The 15,877-nt window shown below is 44.1% G+C and overlaps 1 protein-coding gene across 1 annotated transcript; it reads left to right on the top strand.

Moving 5' to 3' along the window:
• The first annotated feature begins 7,473 nt into the window (after window positions 1–7,473).
• Window positions 7,474–9,285, top strand: LOC147858609 (chalcone synthase-like). The gene is made up of 2 exons (XM_087326061.1): window positions 7,474–7,842; window positions 7,992–9,285. Exons 1-2 carry the CDS (start codon window positions 7,662–7,664, stop codon window positions 9,032–9,034), a joined length of 1,224 nt encoding a protein of 407 aa, XP_087182187.1. The 5' UTR covers window positions 7,474–7,661; the 3' UTR covers window positions 9,035–9,285.
• Window positions 9,286–15,877: the final 6,592 nt, after the last annotated feature.

Consider the following 15,877-nt stretch of genomic DNA (forward strand, 5'->3'; position numbering starts at 1 on the left):
GTTTCAACAATGGCGACATTTCCTAGAAGGTTCTTCTCAGCAGATCATTGTCTACAATGATCATAAGAACCTGACTTATTTCCAAAATGCTCGAGTCTTGAGTCGGCGACAAGCCCGGTGGGCGCAATTTTTGACTCACTTCGACTTTATCATCATATATCGCCCTGGGATGCAGCAAGGCAAAGCAGATGCTCTTTCTCGGCGCTCTTATATGGAACTTCGTCCAGGGGAACCTGCTTTTGAGCATCAAAAACAAATCCTTTTGGGTCCTAATCGATTACGATTAATGGTAGTTAATGCCATAACAGCTCTTGAAAATTCCACTCTTCTTGATTCCATTCGAGATCATATGGCCACTGATGATTTCGCCAAGGATGTTTTGGATCATATCGTCCCGGATCGTGCTTCTTGCTCACAGTCGAAAAATCCTCGTAATGACTATTGTTAGTTCTATTGGCATGATGGTTTTCTATTTCGACAAAATTTATTGTATGTTCCTGATGGTCCCCCACGGCTACAAGTTTTGCAACATTGCCATGACTCACCAATGGCTGGTCATTTTGGAGTTCACAAGACTCTAGAATTAATTTCTCGACGCTATTGGTGGCCTCGCCTTCGTCATTTTGTTGAGGAGTATGTTCGGAGTTGTGATATATGTTGTCGATCAAAGAATCCTCGTCACCGACCCTATGGCTTACTACAACCACTTCCCATTCCGGAAACACCTTGGAAGTCTATATCCTTGGACTTCATTACTGATCTCCCAGTTTCAAAAGGTTTTGATGCAATTCTCACAGTGGTTGATCGATTTACCAAAATGGCACATTTCTTGCCATGTACAAAGTCAATTACTAGTCAAGAGACGGCTGATCTCGTTATGCGGGAGGTATTTAAGCATCATGGTCTGCCAGATGATATTATTAGTGATCGTGGTCCACAATTCATCTCAAAGTTTTGGAAGCACCTGTTCAAACTTCTCCACATTTCAGTTAAGCTTTCTTCGGGCTATCATCCTGAAACAAATGGCCAAACAGAGCGTACCAACCAGACATTGGAACAATATCTTCGTTGTTTCATCAACTATCAACAAGATGATTGGGTTGCATTTTTGCACTTGGCGGAATTCGCTTACAACAACTCAGCCCATTCTTCTACAGGATATTCCCCATTTTTCGCAAATACGGGCTGTCATCCTCGATGGACGATGAATGCGCATCCAGAAGTTCCTACCAACCCTGCTGCCGAGGATCGTCTCAGTCGCCTCCAAGAAATTCAAGCCAACATTCTCCACAATTTGCACGATGCTCAATTTACACACAAGAGGCTTGCCGATCGTCATCGTCTAGACTCCTCAAAAAAGTTCCGCATTGGGGTTCATGTATGGCTTCTCCAACACAACATCAAGACCACTCGACCTTGCAATAAATTGGATTACCAACGTTTTGGCCCTTACATGATCACTGGTAAGATAAGTGATGTTGCATTTCGTCTTGACCTCCCTCCACACATGCATCTTCATCCGGTGTTTCATGTATCCCTTTTGGAACCTTATACTACAAGTTCAATTCCGGGCCGTCTTACGACACCCCCACCACCTGTCGAGTTCTTGGATGGGCCTGAATTTGAAGTTGCTGCCGTTCTCGATTCTAAAATCGTGCGCAACAAGTTGTATTACTTGGTCGATTGGCTAGGCTATACCCCCAATGATCGAACTTGGGAACCTGCCACAAATCTTTCCAATGCTGCAGAACTCGTCAATGCATTTCATCGCCAATATCCTTGTAAACTAGGTCCTAATACAAACCCTACGACCCGTGAGACGTGTCGTCGAAGAAGGGGGATAGTGTCATGATAACAGTGTCATGATAACAGTCACATCATGCATCGAAAGGATCATGACACTCACATTATGACTCGAAAGGATTTGAACCCACGACCTTGTTGTACACATGTCAAATCCTTAACCATTGTATTAATATTCTTATATGTATAGTCTCTAGAATATGAAATCTAATATCATAGGAATATTCTATATTACTCTACATTCTAGAATGACCTAGAATATTCTAGAGTGTTCTATACCACTAGAACCTTCTAGAATACTCTAGAGATCTTCTAGATTACTCTACATTCTAGGATAACCTAGAATATTCTAGAGAGTTCTCTATTACTTATAAATAGGGATCTACCACCCATCCCAAACCTAAATTGGTTCAACGCCATTTTGTAGCCTACTCTTTGTAATCCATTTTACGCTTCAATATAATAATTCTCTTTCAATTATCTCTCTATCTCTTTTTCTCTCTTTTTCTCTCTCTCAGTCATGACAGCTTTACGGATTTGGATGTGTGATGCGGATACCAGCCGGTCCACATCCGGATATGTCATGACATATGTAGGGGGAGCCGTATCGTGGCAGTCGAGGTTGCAGAAGTCCATTGCACTATCAACAACGAAAGCGGAGTACATGGCAGCCGTGGAAGCTGGCAAGGAAGTAATTTGGATGAAGAACTTCATCGGGGAGCTAGGGATTTGACAGGATGAATACCGGCTCTACTGCGATAGCCAAAGTGCCATCCACCTTGCAAAGAATGCGGCCTACCATTCCTAAACCAAGCACATCTAGAGAAGATATCACTGGCTCTGAGAGAAGGTAGAAGATCAAGACTTCGTGCTTACGAAGATCTACACAGAGGAGAACGAGTCCGATATGTTGACCAAGGTGTTGTTAGCTGACAAACTGGACACGTGCCGGAGATGGATGAGACTAATGTGAAATCCCATGCCGAGTGAAGGGGAAGTTTGTTGGGAATTCGGTCCCTCTAGTTGGGATCCGGATGAGAACCGGAGGAGCCGGATTGGACATGCAAAAGGGAGGAACCAGACTGGATGCAGCAACTGGACTAGACCGGAAGGTATCCGGATGGATCCGGTGTGACCCGGATCTAGGGACATATCTGTAAACATGTTTATGGTGTGCTTGTAAAGGCTATATTTGTAAATAGTCCTAAAGTCATATAAGTATAAATATGACTTAGGGTTTAGGGTTTAGGGAAGTAGTTAGTGATTATCATTTTGTTGTATAGAGAGAGAGGGAGGGAGAGAGAGGGAGGGAGAGAGAGAGATACAGAACGAGTTTTTGTTGTAACCGCCGGTTGGCGAAGACATAGAGCTCAAGGTCATTGCCTCTATGTCTCCTGTTGTACCTCCTTTCTCATATAGTGATAGTTGGAGTCAGTGGGCTCCCGTGGTTTTTTCCCTATTAAGGTTTTCCACGTAAACATCCTGTGTCGTCTCTTTTGTGTAAGTGTATTAACCTCTATTTCTATTGTTGTTCTTCCATCAAGTGTTTGAGTCTCAGTTGTGGCCGAGCACTATTCCACACACTCTAGGTTGACAATCATGAAAGTGGAGTGGGAAAAATAGGTCTTGTGCATTGGCCAAGGTGGCATGGGATGTTTTGATTAGGCCAAAAAGCGAGGGAGGGTTGGCTTTAATAAATCTCTTGATACAATCTCGAGCTCTCTTGACAAAGTTTGTAGTTAGAGGACTGTTGCCAAGGATAGAGGGATGGAAGGGTATGTTGCTTAATCAACTGATGCAATATCTCCCAAGACGGGAGGAAATTGGTTGCCTTCTTTGAATTGGATGTTCTTGATAGATGTACAGACACTGAAACGGAATCTAACATCCAAAAGATTTCTCTTGGGAATCGTCAAAGCATGGGATGTAATCACGATTTTCTTACACAAATAGATGCCTAACACGTGGGATGGTTGGATGAATAAGCCGCTTTTGGCTAATTCTCTCGTCTGGGATTCTATTGGAAATTTATTGGGCCTTAGACCTCGTCTTGCATGGGGAAAACTTGACAATGGGCCAGCAAAATCAGTAGGATCCTAGATTCATTTTCAGCAAATGCCAGAAGTGGATCGGCTTATGCAGTTACACTCAATATATGGGGCGAAGACAATGACAATGGATATTTCAGCAACCTTCTCACAGGCCTCAACGTGACTTCGGCCAATGTAGGAGCATATGTGGTTTGGCTTCCTTATGAATGACATGATGCTCTATGTTAAAGGAATTTCTACAGACGGGTGTATTTTTTATTTCCATATTCAACAGGATAATAAATTGTAGTCAATTTACTAAGATAATTTACTACAAAATCTACTCACTATTCTAGTTAGGGCAATTGCCAAAACTGGTAAGAAATGGCTCTTGGATCCAGAACCATCAATAGCTCATTTGTGGGTTATGCTTTGGTTATATGCACGACAGCCAATTAATAGACTGATGTGGGACCCTAGGGGATGGTTCTGGACCAGTCCCATGATGGATCCAATCCAGAAAGTTCCGTTCTTTGAGTATATTGTGAAATTTGGTAGAACCTTACTCATGTCTAAGAATATTCCAACTCCTGTGGCTCAAAAACATTGGAATAAGTGGGGTGTTTCAAGCATTCATTTGAAGGCTTATTGGAAATGGATTTGGTCTTTCAACGGACCAACATAATATATTCTCTTTAGATGGCTTTTACTACATGCAACACTACTAGTAGGCCAGTCATTGAAAGGAAATGTGGCAACCATTCTTAGACAATGTGGTTATTGCAACGACTTGTAGGAAACTACCAAGCATTCTCTCTGGTCTTGCTCACTAGCCCAGCAGGTATGGAATATAGTTTTTTCTTTATTTGTGACAATTAATGTAGGTTGCCTCTTCTCCTGGGGATCAGCGGTATGGGGGGGTTCTCCATTCCAGTCTCTAAGCATTGTATGAGGCAGAGGATGCTCTAGATGCTACGACAGTCATTAACATGCATCTAATATTTGTCTACCCTTTTCCGCAACCTCGAAAGGAAATGCGTGCAACCCATGTATGGAAAACAGTACCTACAGTTACCTTCTGGATCTTATGGAAGTATCATTGTAAAAGACAATATGATTCCATGATTCCCCTTCTCTCAGATATATTGTCGGAATTATGGGAGAGCTTATTAGTGGTAGTGTGTGGGCAATATGACAATATGTCGGGATCTTCGGAGGTTGTTCTTAAGAAAAGGAAAAAATTACTGTAGTTATGGAGGAAGTTGCCTCTATTCACGGTCTCCTTTCAAGGACTAATCTGGAAATATCATCACCCCTGGTGCCTTAATCATCCTTTTTGTATATAACACTCTCTAATTGTACATTTTGTTGCCTTTCGACGTTTTTTAATACTAATGAAGAAAATCTTTTTGGAAAAAAAAAAGTACAACCTAAGGGTGTTTTTACTACTTTGGTGTCTTTTCCTTAAAGAAGAAGTAGAAGAATGGATCACGCATTATACCATTTATTAGGTAGATATAGATTTTTGTTTTCTACTGCCAATTGTTTAAAACTTAAGAACATAGAAAACTATCATACTAGAGACACATTAGCGAAATAAATTGAACACTTAAGTCTATAGTGGACGAGCAAAAACTCATTGCAACGGAGAGCAAAGCACATGTCAACACAACCCAAATGGGTTAAAAAATAAAGTTGACAATGTTTTGAGTAGCCAAAAATTGAAGGAAAAACTATGTATGTTGCTAAGGAGACACCATGCAAAGCAAGCACATTACCAGTTCACATGTGTTGCTAGTACAAAGTGCTAGTTGTAGGTAAACCAACCATTATCATGAGTAGGGGGAGTTCCTTTTTCCAAATACTGGTGATGCCATCACATCCTTGTTTTCTACACCGTAGTTTTCATCTCCCAAAATTTGGTCGCACCTCCCGCTTCTTTTCACATCACACCTTCCCATACTTATTTTCAAGACCATAACACACCTCTATCTCTCTAGTCACCAACACATTATAATGAACTTATCACATTGTTTTAGTGGTCGTATCAATGAGATAATATATATTTATTCCTCTTTGTGAATTTGAATATTTGATTATTGTCCAAATAATTCATGGCTCATAACTTTGCTTGAACTTTAGAAGTTCCAAAATATTAATGTCCATTTTGCCCATTATCTCAAGCAAAGTCCACAAATTACTAAGAAAATATATAAACTCATGATCAAAACCATGAAGCTATATCATTGAAATCGATCACCTTCCCTCGGTATGTGTATAGCATGTGATAAATGATCAAGTGGGCCCAAATCAATTATTATCCTCCCAAATCCATCCAAGGTGGAAGCCTTGTATATAGGAAATAAACTAACAAATATTCTACTTTATAGCTCAAATTACCAAAAAGAAGTTCAATGGATCCATAGAAAGCATGATATGATGGACACACATTCCTAGCCACATGAAATTACCTTGTAAATTTATGACATTTGAAATGTTGTTAACTCATTATAGACATATAATATTCCAATGCAATGACAAAGAAAGTAATAATGATCATAACTTTATCCTCAATGTGTAAAGGAGATTCCATGCATTTCTCAGTTCCTTATCAACACAATTTTAAAATCACTTAACAACAACGAATGGTTTAGTTTTCTTTTTTTGTGTGTGTCCCATCTTATTAACATGTAAGGTAGAAAACAAGAAAAACGCAAAAGTCTACCAATCTAACATATAGGTGGTGAACCAAACATTTCCAATGACATATTTATGAACATACGGAGTGATAGACTTTTTGCTTTTAAGTGGATTTCATATAATAAACCAATCACAAGGTGGGTTATCTAGGGTCTTGCAACCTAGAAGATGGATGTCCAAAGTGATAAAAGACTACCATTGTTGGGAGGGCCAGAATGTACATGCAAGTTTGGGAGGGAAGGGAAGCTTCTGAGTGAGTAAAAAAAAGAAGAGCTAATTAATGATCACGTGTGGGAGGGAAGGGAAGCTTGTGAGTGAGTAAAAAAAAGGAAGCCCATGCATAACCATGAAATGGCATGTTTTCATGAGTACGGAAGGAAATCTAGCCAGTATGGGAGATATTGCGTGGTACCATTGTATATCACAGTTGGAAGACTTAGTGCTCTCTTGTTTTCCATCAACTTAAAATACTACCAACTTAAGTGGTTTCAAATATTTGGTTAGACATAGTTCATATTTTGAAGGGGCAATGGTATGGTATAGCTCTAGATTCTGAGGCTAAAATTACTCAACAACATGAGTTTCTTATTATCTGGACAACTACTCCATTCATGACTTCCAATTACAGCACTCCTTATTGGCATTTTCAGCCTTTGAAATTGTTGTTTCCCCCTCTGATCACATAAAAGTTTAAAGTCTCTTGTAAAACGTTTTATACTAATGATAGGATATCTTCTTAAAAAAAAAAAACCATGGCATGGCATTAAATGTCATGGGCATGCCCATGGAGGGCTCAGGGAACGTGTTGGAGGCATATTCTAAATGTGTAATAATGACGGGGTCGTAGACTCTAGTGTGTAAGCAAGAAGCATGACGAGGTAAGATCCACACGGATAGTCCCTTGGACATGCACCATCATCATCACCATAAATTATAATCATCACCATCATGATACCTACATTCAGTAAAGACTTTGTATAATATAATTCCTTCTCTCCCTTCACCAAAGTACATCACTTTCCACAAGTTCTTTCTAACTATCTCTCACACACATACACTTCCCTCTTGTTTGTGTTGTGTGTCAATTGTGTGAGAGAGGGACACATCTAGAGTCTTGTACCCAATCCAATGGCTTCCTTCAAACCCGTCCCTCGTAAAATGGAGCGTGCCCAGGGCCCCGCGTCCGTCCTCGCCATCGGCACCGCCAACCCGCCCAACGAATTCTTGCAGAGCGACTACCCCAACTTCTACTTCAACATCACCAATAGCAACCATATGTCCGACCTCAAGCTCAAATTCCAACGCATTTGTAAGTACAAAACATCATTTCAACTAGGAGCTCGTAATGTAATTAGATTTAGACTAGTGGTTTCTAGTGATCTATCCGTGTTGGCCACCTCGCGTGAAATGACCCATCTCCGTAGTAGCGCTAACTCGGATCTTGGTTCCTTCATGTAGGCGACAAGTCGGGGATCAAGAAGCGGTACATGTACTTGACTGAGGAGATACTGAAGGAGAATCCCAACATGTGTGCCTACTGGGAGAAGTCATTGGATGCTCGGCAAGACATGGTGGTGGTGGAGGTGCCGAAGCTCGCCAAAGAAGCGGCGACCAAGGCCATCAAGGAATGGGGGCAACTGAAGTCGAAGATCACTCACCTTGTGTTTTGTACCACAAGCGGTGTGGACATGCCGGGGGCTGATTGGGCTCTAACCAAGCTCCTCGGCCTTCGTCCCACCGTGAAGCGCCTAATGATGTACCAACAAGGCTGCTTCGCCGGGGGCACGGTCATGAGGATTGCCAAGGACTTGGCCGAGAACAACAAAGGCGCGAGAGTGTTGGTGGTGTGTAGCGAGCTCACTGCGGTGACATTCCGAGGGCCGAGCGAGACCCAGCTCGACAGCCTAGTTGGGCAGGCGCTCTTTGGAGATGGCGCCGCGGCTCTCATTGTCGGGTCGGACCCCGACCCAAAGATCGAGCGCGTGTGGTTCGAGGTCCATTATGTTGCCTCCAATATCTTGCCCGACTCCGATGATGCCATCGAAGGACATGTCCGCGAGGTCGGCGTTACCTTCCACCTTATGAAAGATGTCCCCAAGATCATCTCAAAGAACATCGGAGGGGTACTCAAGGATTCATTCGAGAAGGCATTCGGGCCCGACCCCAACGACACTCCCGAGCTCAATGACCTCTTCTGGATCACGCACCCGGGTGGACCCGCCATTCTCGACCAGGTCGAGCAGAAGCTCGAATTGAAGCCCGCCAAGATGGCATCCAGCCGCCATATCTTATCGGAGTACGGGAACATGTCGAGTGCATGCGTGCTTTTCATCATGGACCACATGAGGAAGAAGTCTGTCGAACAAAAGCTGGCTACTACTGGGGAAGGTCACGAATGGGGATTACTCCTCGGATTCGGACCAGGCCTCACGTGCGAGACAGTGCTGCTCCGGAGTGTTCCTCTTGAGAATGGGTCGACCGAGGTAACTGCAGCCAACTGAATTGATCTTATATTAACTCATGGTGGTTATAAATGAGTTCAAGAGTATGAAAAATTGTGCTTCTTAATGAATCCAATGTTTTCATACTCGTCCTCGTCTTCGTTATCCTTTAAGATTGTTGTAAAATGAATTCAAAATCCTCTTGAATAAGATATGTATTGGCCTGGTATAACATCGTCATGAGCTAATGCATAGTATGCATATGCTATATTTGTACTCAAGCTAAATTAATAGATTGTGTTTTTTATTTCTTTGTTGAATCTCTTTCAATTGAGGTGGATTTAACTAGCTATATTTTTTTTCTCGACATGGTTAGGTCTTAGGTTTGATTCTTAGTTTTTCATTGCAACTGCATTCTACAAAGTATTTCATTGATTTGTAATTACTTACCTAATTGCGATCTTACCTTTGTGGTAAGCTATTACGCGATCAACAGTAAGGTCTTCACTTCGAGGCTCGACTATCACACTTTTCTCTCTCTCTAATTCTCTAGATGCCATTGTGGAATTTAGTGTTGAATGTATGATCTTCTTGTCCCTACTAGACAACGTTATTCTAGCTCATCTCTCTCCCTCCGTCTCTCTCTCAATCACGCCCTTTTTCAATGTAAACATATTATGAAATGGGAAAACTCTTAAGACTCATGTTTCACACATTATATTATGTACATATGTTGTAGGTAACTACTAAACCATAATATCTATTGAACATGGAAACTTCACATGTCAGTACATGTTACAACTCTTTCGATTGTTTGGCATCTGAACCATTACTTATGTATTACTAAGCTCACTCTCACTATGATGTGAGACATGATGTTCGGGCATAAGTTATTAGAGTAGGGAATTGTGCAAAATTTTCCCTAAACAAGTTTGTTTACTTGGAGCATTAAAAACACTTTGTTAATGTGTTAGACTAATTGTGAATGTAGATAAAACAAAAATAACGATAGTGTGAACCATCTAATCTCATTGAGACCCTTCACTCACATATAAGTATCTTAGTATTGGTGTACCCTCCACTAATAAATGGAGTATACACCATGAGTCGAGGGTTAAAGCTGGTTGGGAAATGTATTCTATGTTGGAGGAACAATGCAACAAAAGTGATACTTATGGATGGGAAGGAAAACTAATGTTATTTAAGGCAATGGTATTGTAACATATACCAAATAGCTCAAAGTATCACCCTTGGTTTCTATTTATAATTATTAGAGACATAGACTAATGTAAGCATTAGATAAGGATAGAATAAAGATAAATGGATAGAAAGGAGAGAGAGAAAGAAGGGTGCCGATCCACCCGACCACCCCCTAGCGAAGGGATCAAGACGAACTCGAGCCTCGATCGGCGTCCCATACCACCGCCGTGGCGTCAAGTCGTACCTGGTGCTGGCGCTCTCGCTACAAGAGTTGACCCACCACAAGACAGAGTCTCGATGTAGTCAACAAGAAAATGAAATGAGGGTAGCTAGGCCTCTTATTTATAGCGATACCTAAGGCCCCTAGCCAAGTTCACACTTGGCCTAATGGGTTGTCTCAATCCCGAGGATTTAAAAGTAATCCTCCCCTTCTTTACACTCTCATTTAACCCTCACACTTATCCACGTGTATAGAATACTATAGTAAATTCTCACCACGGGATATTATATGGTCATGCCCGTAACAATAATAGTTTTAGTTACAAACTTTATTCTTGCTCCACTACACAACACTTCCTCCTTTTTGAAAGTAAAAAAAACAGGGTTTATGGTGAACGTATAGATCCATAAAGGGAACCTCGACTACAGAATCAAAGAGGAACGACCTCATTTCAGCCGAAACCTTGGGTTCCTAATTAGAGGGGAGTGCCCTCATCCCAACAACAATACTAGAATCATCAACCGGAATGACCTCGGGGGCGCATGTAATGTGATCCTCAGTTGACAGCTTGCGTCCTACATCCGGAGTAGTTATAGGTTCACGTTTAATTCGGCATATGTGAGCTACTGTTTTAGAGGAATTTGATGTGCGTCCCAAGCGGTATGTCTGTGGTCCAACATGTGCCAAAACTGTGTAAGGACCTAGACATCTATGCATGAATGATTCACAAAGTCCTGCCTTGAGAATCAGGTAGTATAGTTAGACTGTTTCTCCTATTTGTAGTTTGAGTGGTGTATGAGAAGCGCCAAAATACTTTTTCTGTCATTTTTGGGCCATGCGCAGGTTCTATGGGATTGCGTGTCGCAATAGTGGCTGATTCGTCATTTGGTTGCATCCGTGTGGTGAAGTTGGGCTTTTATGGAATGTATGTCTGGCGGCAACCTTGGATTGCGACCATACAATGCCTGAAAAGGGCTTATGCGAGTAGATTCCTGTATTGAGGTATTGTATGCATGAACAACGAATGGTAGAACTTGATCCCATGATTGGTGTAATGGATCCACATATTCTGTGATTACTTGTTTAATTGTTCAATTTAGGCATTCGGTGAGCCCGTTAGACTGCGGATGATACGATGATGTGAAGACTTGTGTGATGCCCAAACTGTGGTTAAGTATGCGAATAACCTCGTTGGGGAATTGTGATCCTTGGTCCGACAAAAGTTGGCGTGGGCAACCATGGGGAAAAATAACTCATTGAAGTAGTGCATGGGCGACCGAGTTAGCTGTGGCATCGGATAGGGCAATCGCCTCACACCAATGGGTTAGGTATTCAATGATCACCAAAATGTACTTATTGCCATTAATTGAAGTAGGGAAAGGGCCCATGAGGTCCCATCCCACCAACTTGAAGGGCATCTGTGGTTCTATGGGGTGTAATGTCCTGTACAATTGTTGTGGAGCCTTCATTGACTTACATGTTTGACATGCTTTCAGGAATTGGGAGATTGATTGACGAAGCTTGGGCCAATAGTAGAGGGACCGAATGCGATGTAATACCTTATGGAATCCGAAGTGGCCGGTGACTTCACTTTTGTGGTAGAACTCTAGATAGCTTGGACAAAGAGAATCTGGTACGTAGACTTGTGGTGGTTGACCTTGGGTTACAAAATGTAAAATGTTATTAATAATTATAAAGTTACAATGGATGTGATTTTTCCTACCTCCTTGGATTTGTAGGATTATCTCTTTAATAGTAGGGTCTTGTTGTTGTAGCTCTGCGATTTGCTGAGGGTGAATAGGGGGCTCATCCTTTTGTATGTTGAGTTAGGAGGCTAGGCGGTAAGGAATCTGCAATTCAGGATAAGGAATCCGCAACTATATTCGTGATGCCTCGGCGGTAAGTTAGGGTAAATTTGTATTCTTGTAGTGCTAATGCCCACCTGAGTAGTCGTCCTGGTTGATGACTTCTGTTGATCAAGGAGAGGAGTGGTTGATGGTCTGTCTGTGGTACCATGCAAATAAGGGTGGAATTTCTGGAAGGCCAAGGCCATTGCCAAGAATTCCTTCTCTGTTGTTGAGTAATTTTGTTTTGCTTTTGTTAGTGCTCGGTTGATGTAAGCGATAGGCCGCCATTCATCTGTGTGGTCTTGTTGTAACAATATTGCACCTATTCCTACATTAGACGCATCTGCCTGCACATGGAATGTCTGACTAAAATCAGGAAAAGCTAATGTGGCGGCATCTTTGATGAGTTTTTTTGTTTCATTAAAACTGTTTATGCAGGCGGTGGACCATGTAAATTTGGTTCCCTTCTCCAAAAGCATTTGAAGAGGTTGTGTGACAATGGCCAATTGTCGTACAAACTGTTCTGAAAAATTCAATAGGCCTAGGAAACTTTGTAGTGTTTTGATGTTAGCTGCGTTTGGATAATCTGTTATGGCTTTGATTTTTGCAGGATTCATGCTAATGCCGGTGGCTGAAATGATAAATCCCAAGAACTTCAATGATGTCGCACCCCATTGACATTTTTTCCATTGTAGTTGCGGATTATATTTTTGGATATGTCGGAGCACCTCTCCCAAGACTAAGGTGTGCCACTACCAATTAGAAGCATCATGCATTAGTGTAAAAAGAATAGCGTGCGGAAGCAATAGAAAACCGAACGTAGGAGAGAACATAGGTTTAGTGGAAAGCTTGGACACACAGTACGCGGGAGAGACAGAGAGAGAGAATACACACAACTCTATTAAAAAATAATACTCAATCTGTACATAAGATGTGCTTAGTGAGCACTTTTATACAAGTCCACACAGATTGACCGAAGTATTGACACGTACTTCAATGCTCAAAAATGAGCTCTACACTAACTCCCAAAATATATTCCTACATGGAATATCTTTCCAACGGCCTCGCGGTGTCGTGAAGAAAACCGGCCATGGGCGGAATTAGAGAAAAAGGGGCATGAACCGGCTCTTACATGGGTGGACGCTGAATTGATATTTTGTACATGATTCATAATTAGGTCGGCTGATGTAAAAACTAGGGAGTGTACATTTATTAGGGGATTGTGCGTATCTCTATTGAAAGGGACAGGGAATAAAGCAGTTTTGACTAGGGAGAAAGGGGCACCCCCTTTTGGGGACTATTTAAAGAGAGGAGAGAAGGAAGAGAAGGTATCGCGCGTTGGCGAGAACGAAGTGCTGCTGCAGAACCGAGTGCCGAGCTCTCTCTCCTTCGATCGTCGTTCTTTGTGGGTGTCGGGAGTTCGCTGCCTCTGCTTCGTGGACAACCCGTGTGCTTCCAGCAGAGTCTCTCTCTCTCTCTCCCCTTCCCCTTTTGTTTCTTCGAGTCGTGTGGCTGTCGTCGGTGTGCGTGAGTAGGACCCATTGTCAGGTCCATTACCGGGTTGCCGGTTGTAATTGTTCGAGTTGTAAGCTATTGATTATAGTAATCGGATTCCTGTTTTCTTGCTCTTAATCTCTTTCTGTGTACCTGCAACTCTCACTCTCTCCTTGGTCCAAGACCCCTGTGGTCCCGCCTCTTCCTACACGCGAACGCGAAATTTCGCGATATATTTGGTAAACCCCACGTGAACAGGCGGCAAAGGAGTCGAAAGATGAGGGGATCGGAGCTAGCAGAGGCAATGGCGGCAGCCGTCGACCAGCTGGTAAGCGCTCGTGAGGGGACGAGTACCCTCGATAGAGCCATCGAATCGTTCGTCGACATTATAGGCCGGTTCGGAGGGAAAGACAACACATGTTATTTGGAGGCTTACTGGGCCGAAATGATCATGAGGGATATCCCGGTGGACAGGCGGCTGTCCGGATTCCCTCGGGTGGTGATGTCGAGCATCCATGCGGAGGTGCTCGAGGTGCTGGCCGGATGCCAGACTTGGGAGGAGTTCGAGCTGCACCTCCTCGAGAAGTACGGGTTTGACGACTCGCTTCGGCGGTCGAGGCGGGACTTCATGGCGTGGGTGGAAAGCCCCGGAAAAGGGAGGAACACGTCAGTGCTCCTCCAGGAGTTCGACAAACGGTTCGCACGGCTGTCGACGCTGGACCGGACCATGCTCGAAACGAGTCGAGTACTACTGTTTGTCAAGTTTATGGACGCGCACGACAGAGAAAAGGTGGGTCCCCTATTGGAAATGGATGAAGGGCTCATGACAGATTGGGCCGTGGCAAAACGGGTCAGCAGCCGTTTCGACAAACTACGCGATTGGAGCGACGGAAGCTCGTCCGGGTCAGGGCCAGTCCCGGCGAGGAGGCTCGAGGAGCCGGTATCGGTGCCAACCGGTAGGAAGGAAGAGACCCGAATTTGGCTGGAGTCGGGGTCGGCATCGAACGACGTGGTCAGAGGCCCATCCGGAGGAGCAACTCTGGAGGAGCTGACATAGATGGTGCGTGACTTGCAGATCACATAGGCACAGAGAGACAGCGGTGAACAATCTCGCGACCGGAGGCCACTGGCTGGGCAGCGGTGCATGTGGTGTGACGCGATTGGTCACATTCGGAAGGATTGCGCGGATTTCGCCGACGCGCTCAGGACCAATGTGGTGTACCTCTGGAACGGGCGGGTGCACAGGAGCGAGACCCGGAGAGCCCTAGAACTAAACACGGGGCGCGGCAGAATGAAGAGGTTGATGGAAGAGGCCGCAGCACGACATGTAGAACCTGTTAACTACTCAATGTCGGCGGGAATTCCGGTCGGGGGTGATGAGACTCGGAAGGTGAAGGAGATTCTGGCCGGTAGTGCTAGAAGGCCTCTCCGGAGTTCGGCTGAAGAAGGAAGAGGCGGACCGCGCGGAGCAGCGGGTCCAGGAGGTCACCGGATGGGACGATCCGGTCGAAGAGAAAACGGGCTTCGTAGAAGCCGCTTGCCAGAACTACGAGGTTCTGGTGGAAGACAAACGGGCAGGAAAGGCCAGGGGTGTCGGTCCCCCGCAGAGGTACGAGACCTAGTTCGGACCGAAACCGACCGGTGGCGGCAACCTAGGCGCACCGGACGGAATGAAGCAGGCGGGGTTTCGGTTGAGCACCGAAATCGAGAGAGCAATGGACCTACGGAAGGTCCTTGAAGAGCGGATCCTCGACAGTAAAGTGGAGCTGTTGTTGCGGGAGGTGCTGGGAATCGCAAAGAGGGAGTTCCACGACTCCATCGTAGACTTGGTGAAGCGAAAGAGGCCCTTGGCGGAGCCAAAACCGGAGAAGCCGGTGGAGGTTCGGACTACGCACTTAGAAGACGCGGCCCTAGAAGACGAGTTGGCGGAAATCCACTACGCGAAGCCGCATTGGGCCAGGGTAACTACGAAGACCCCTGTGCGGATCGGTGACGTTCTGGAACCGGTGGTGGCCTTGGTAGACCATGGATCCGAAATCAACCTGATGTCCATGGATTTCTACAAGAGGGGTAAATGGCTGATCAACACCAAGCATGGGTGGAAGATACGCGCGGCGACGTGAGCTACGGAGGAGCTGCATG

Source organism: Azolla caroliniana, unplaced genomic scaffold (genome assembly GCF_043228905.1).
Source record: "Azolla caroliniana isolate FFs.n. ecotype wild unplaced genomic scaffold, voAzoCaro1.0.p SCAF_10, whole genome shotgun sequence".
Lineage (NCBI taxonomy): Eukaryota > Viridiplantae > Streptophyta > Polypodiopsida > Salviniales > Salviniaceae > Azolla > Azolla caroliniana.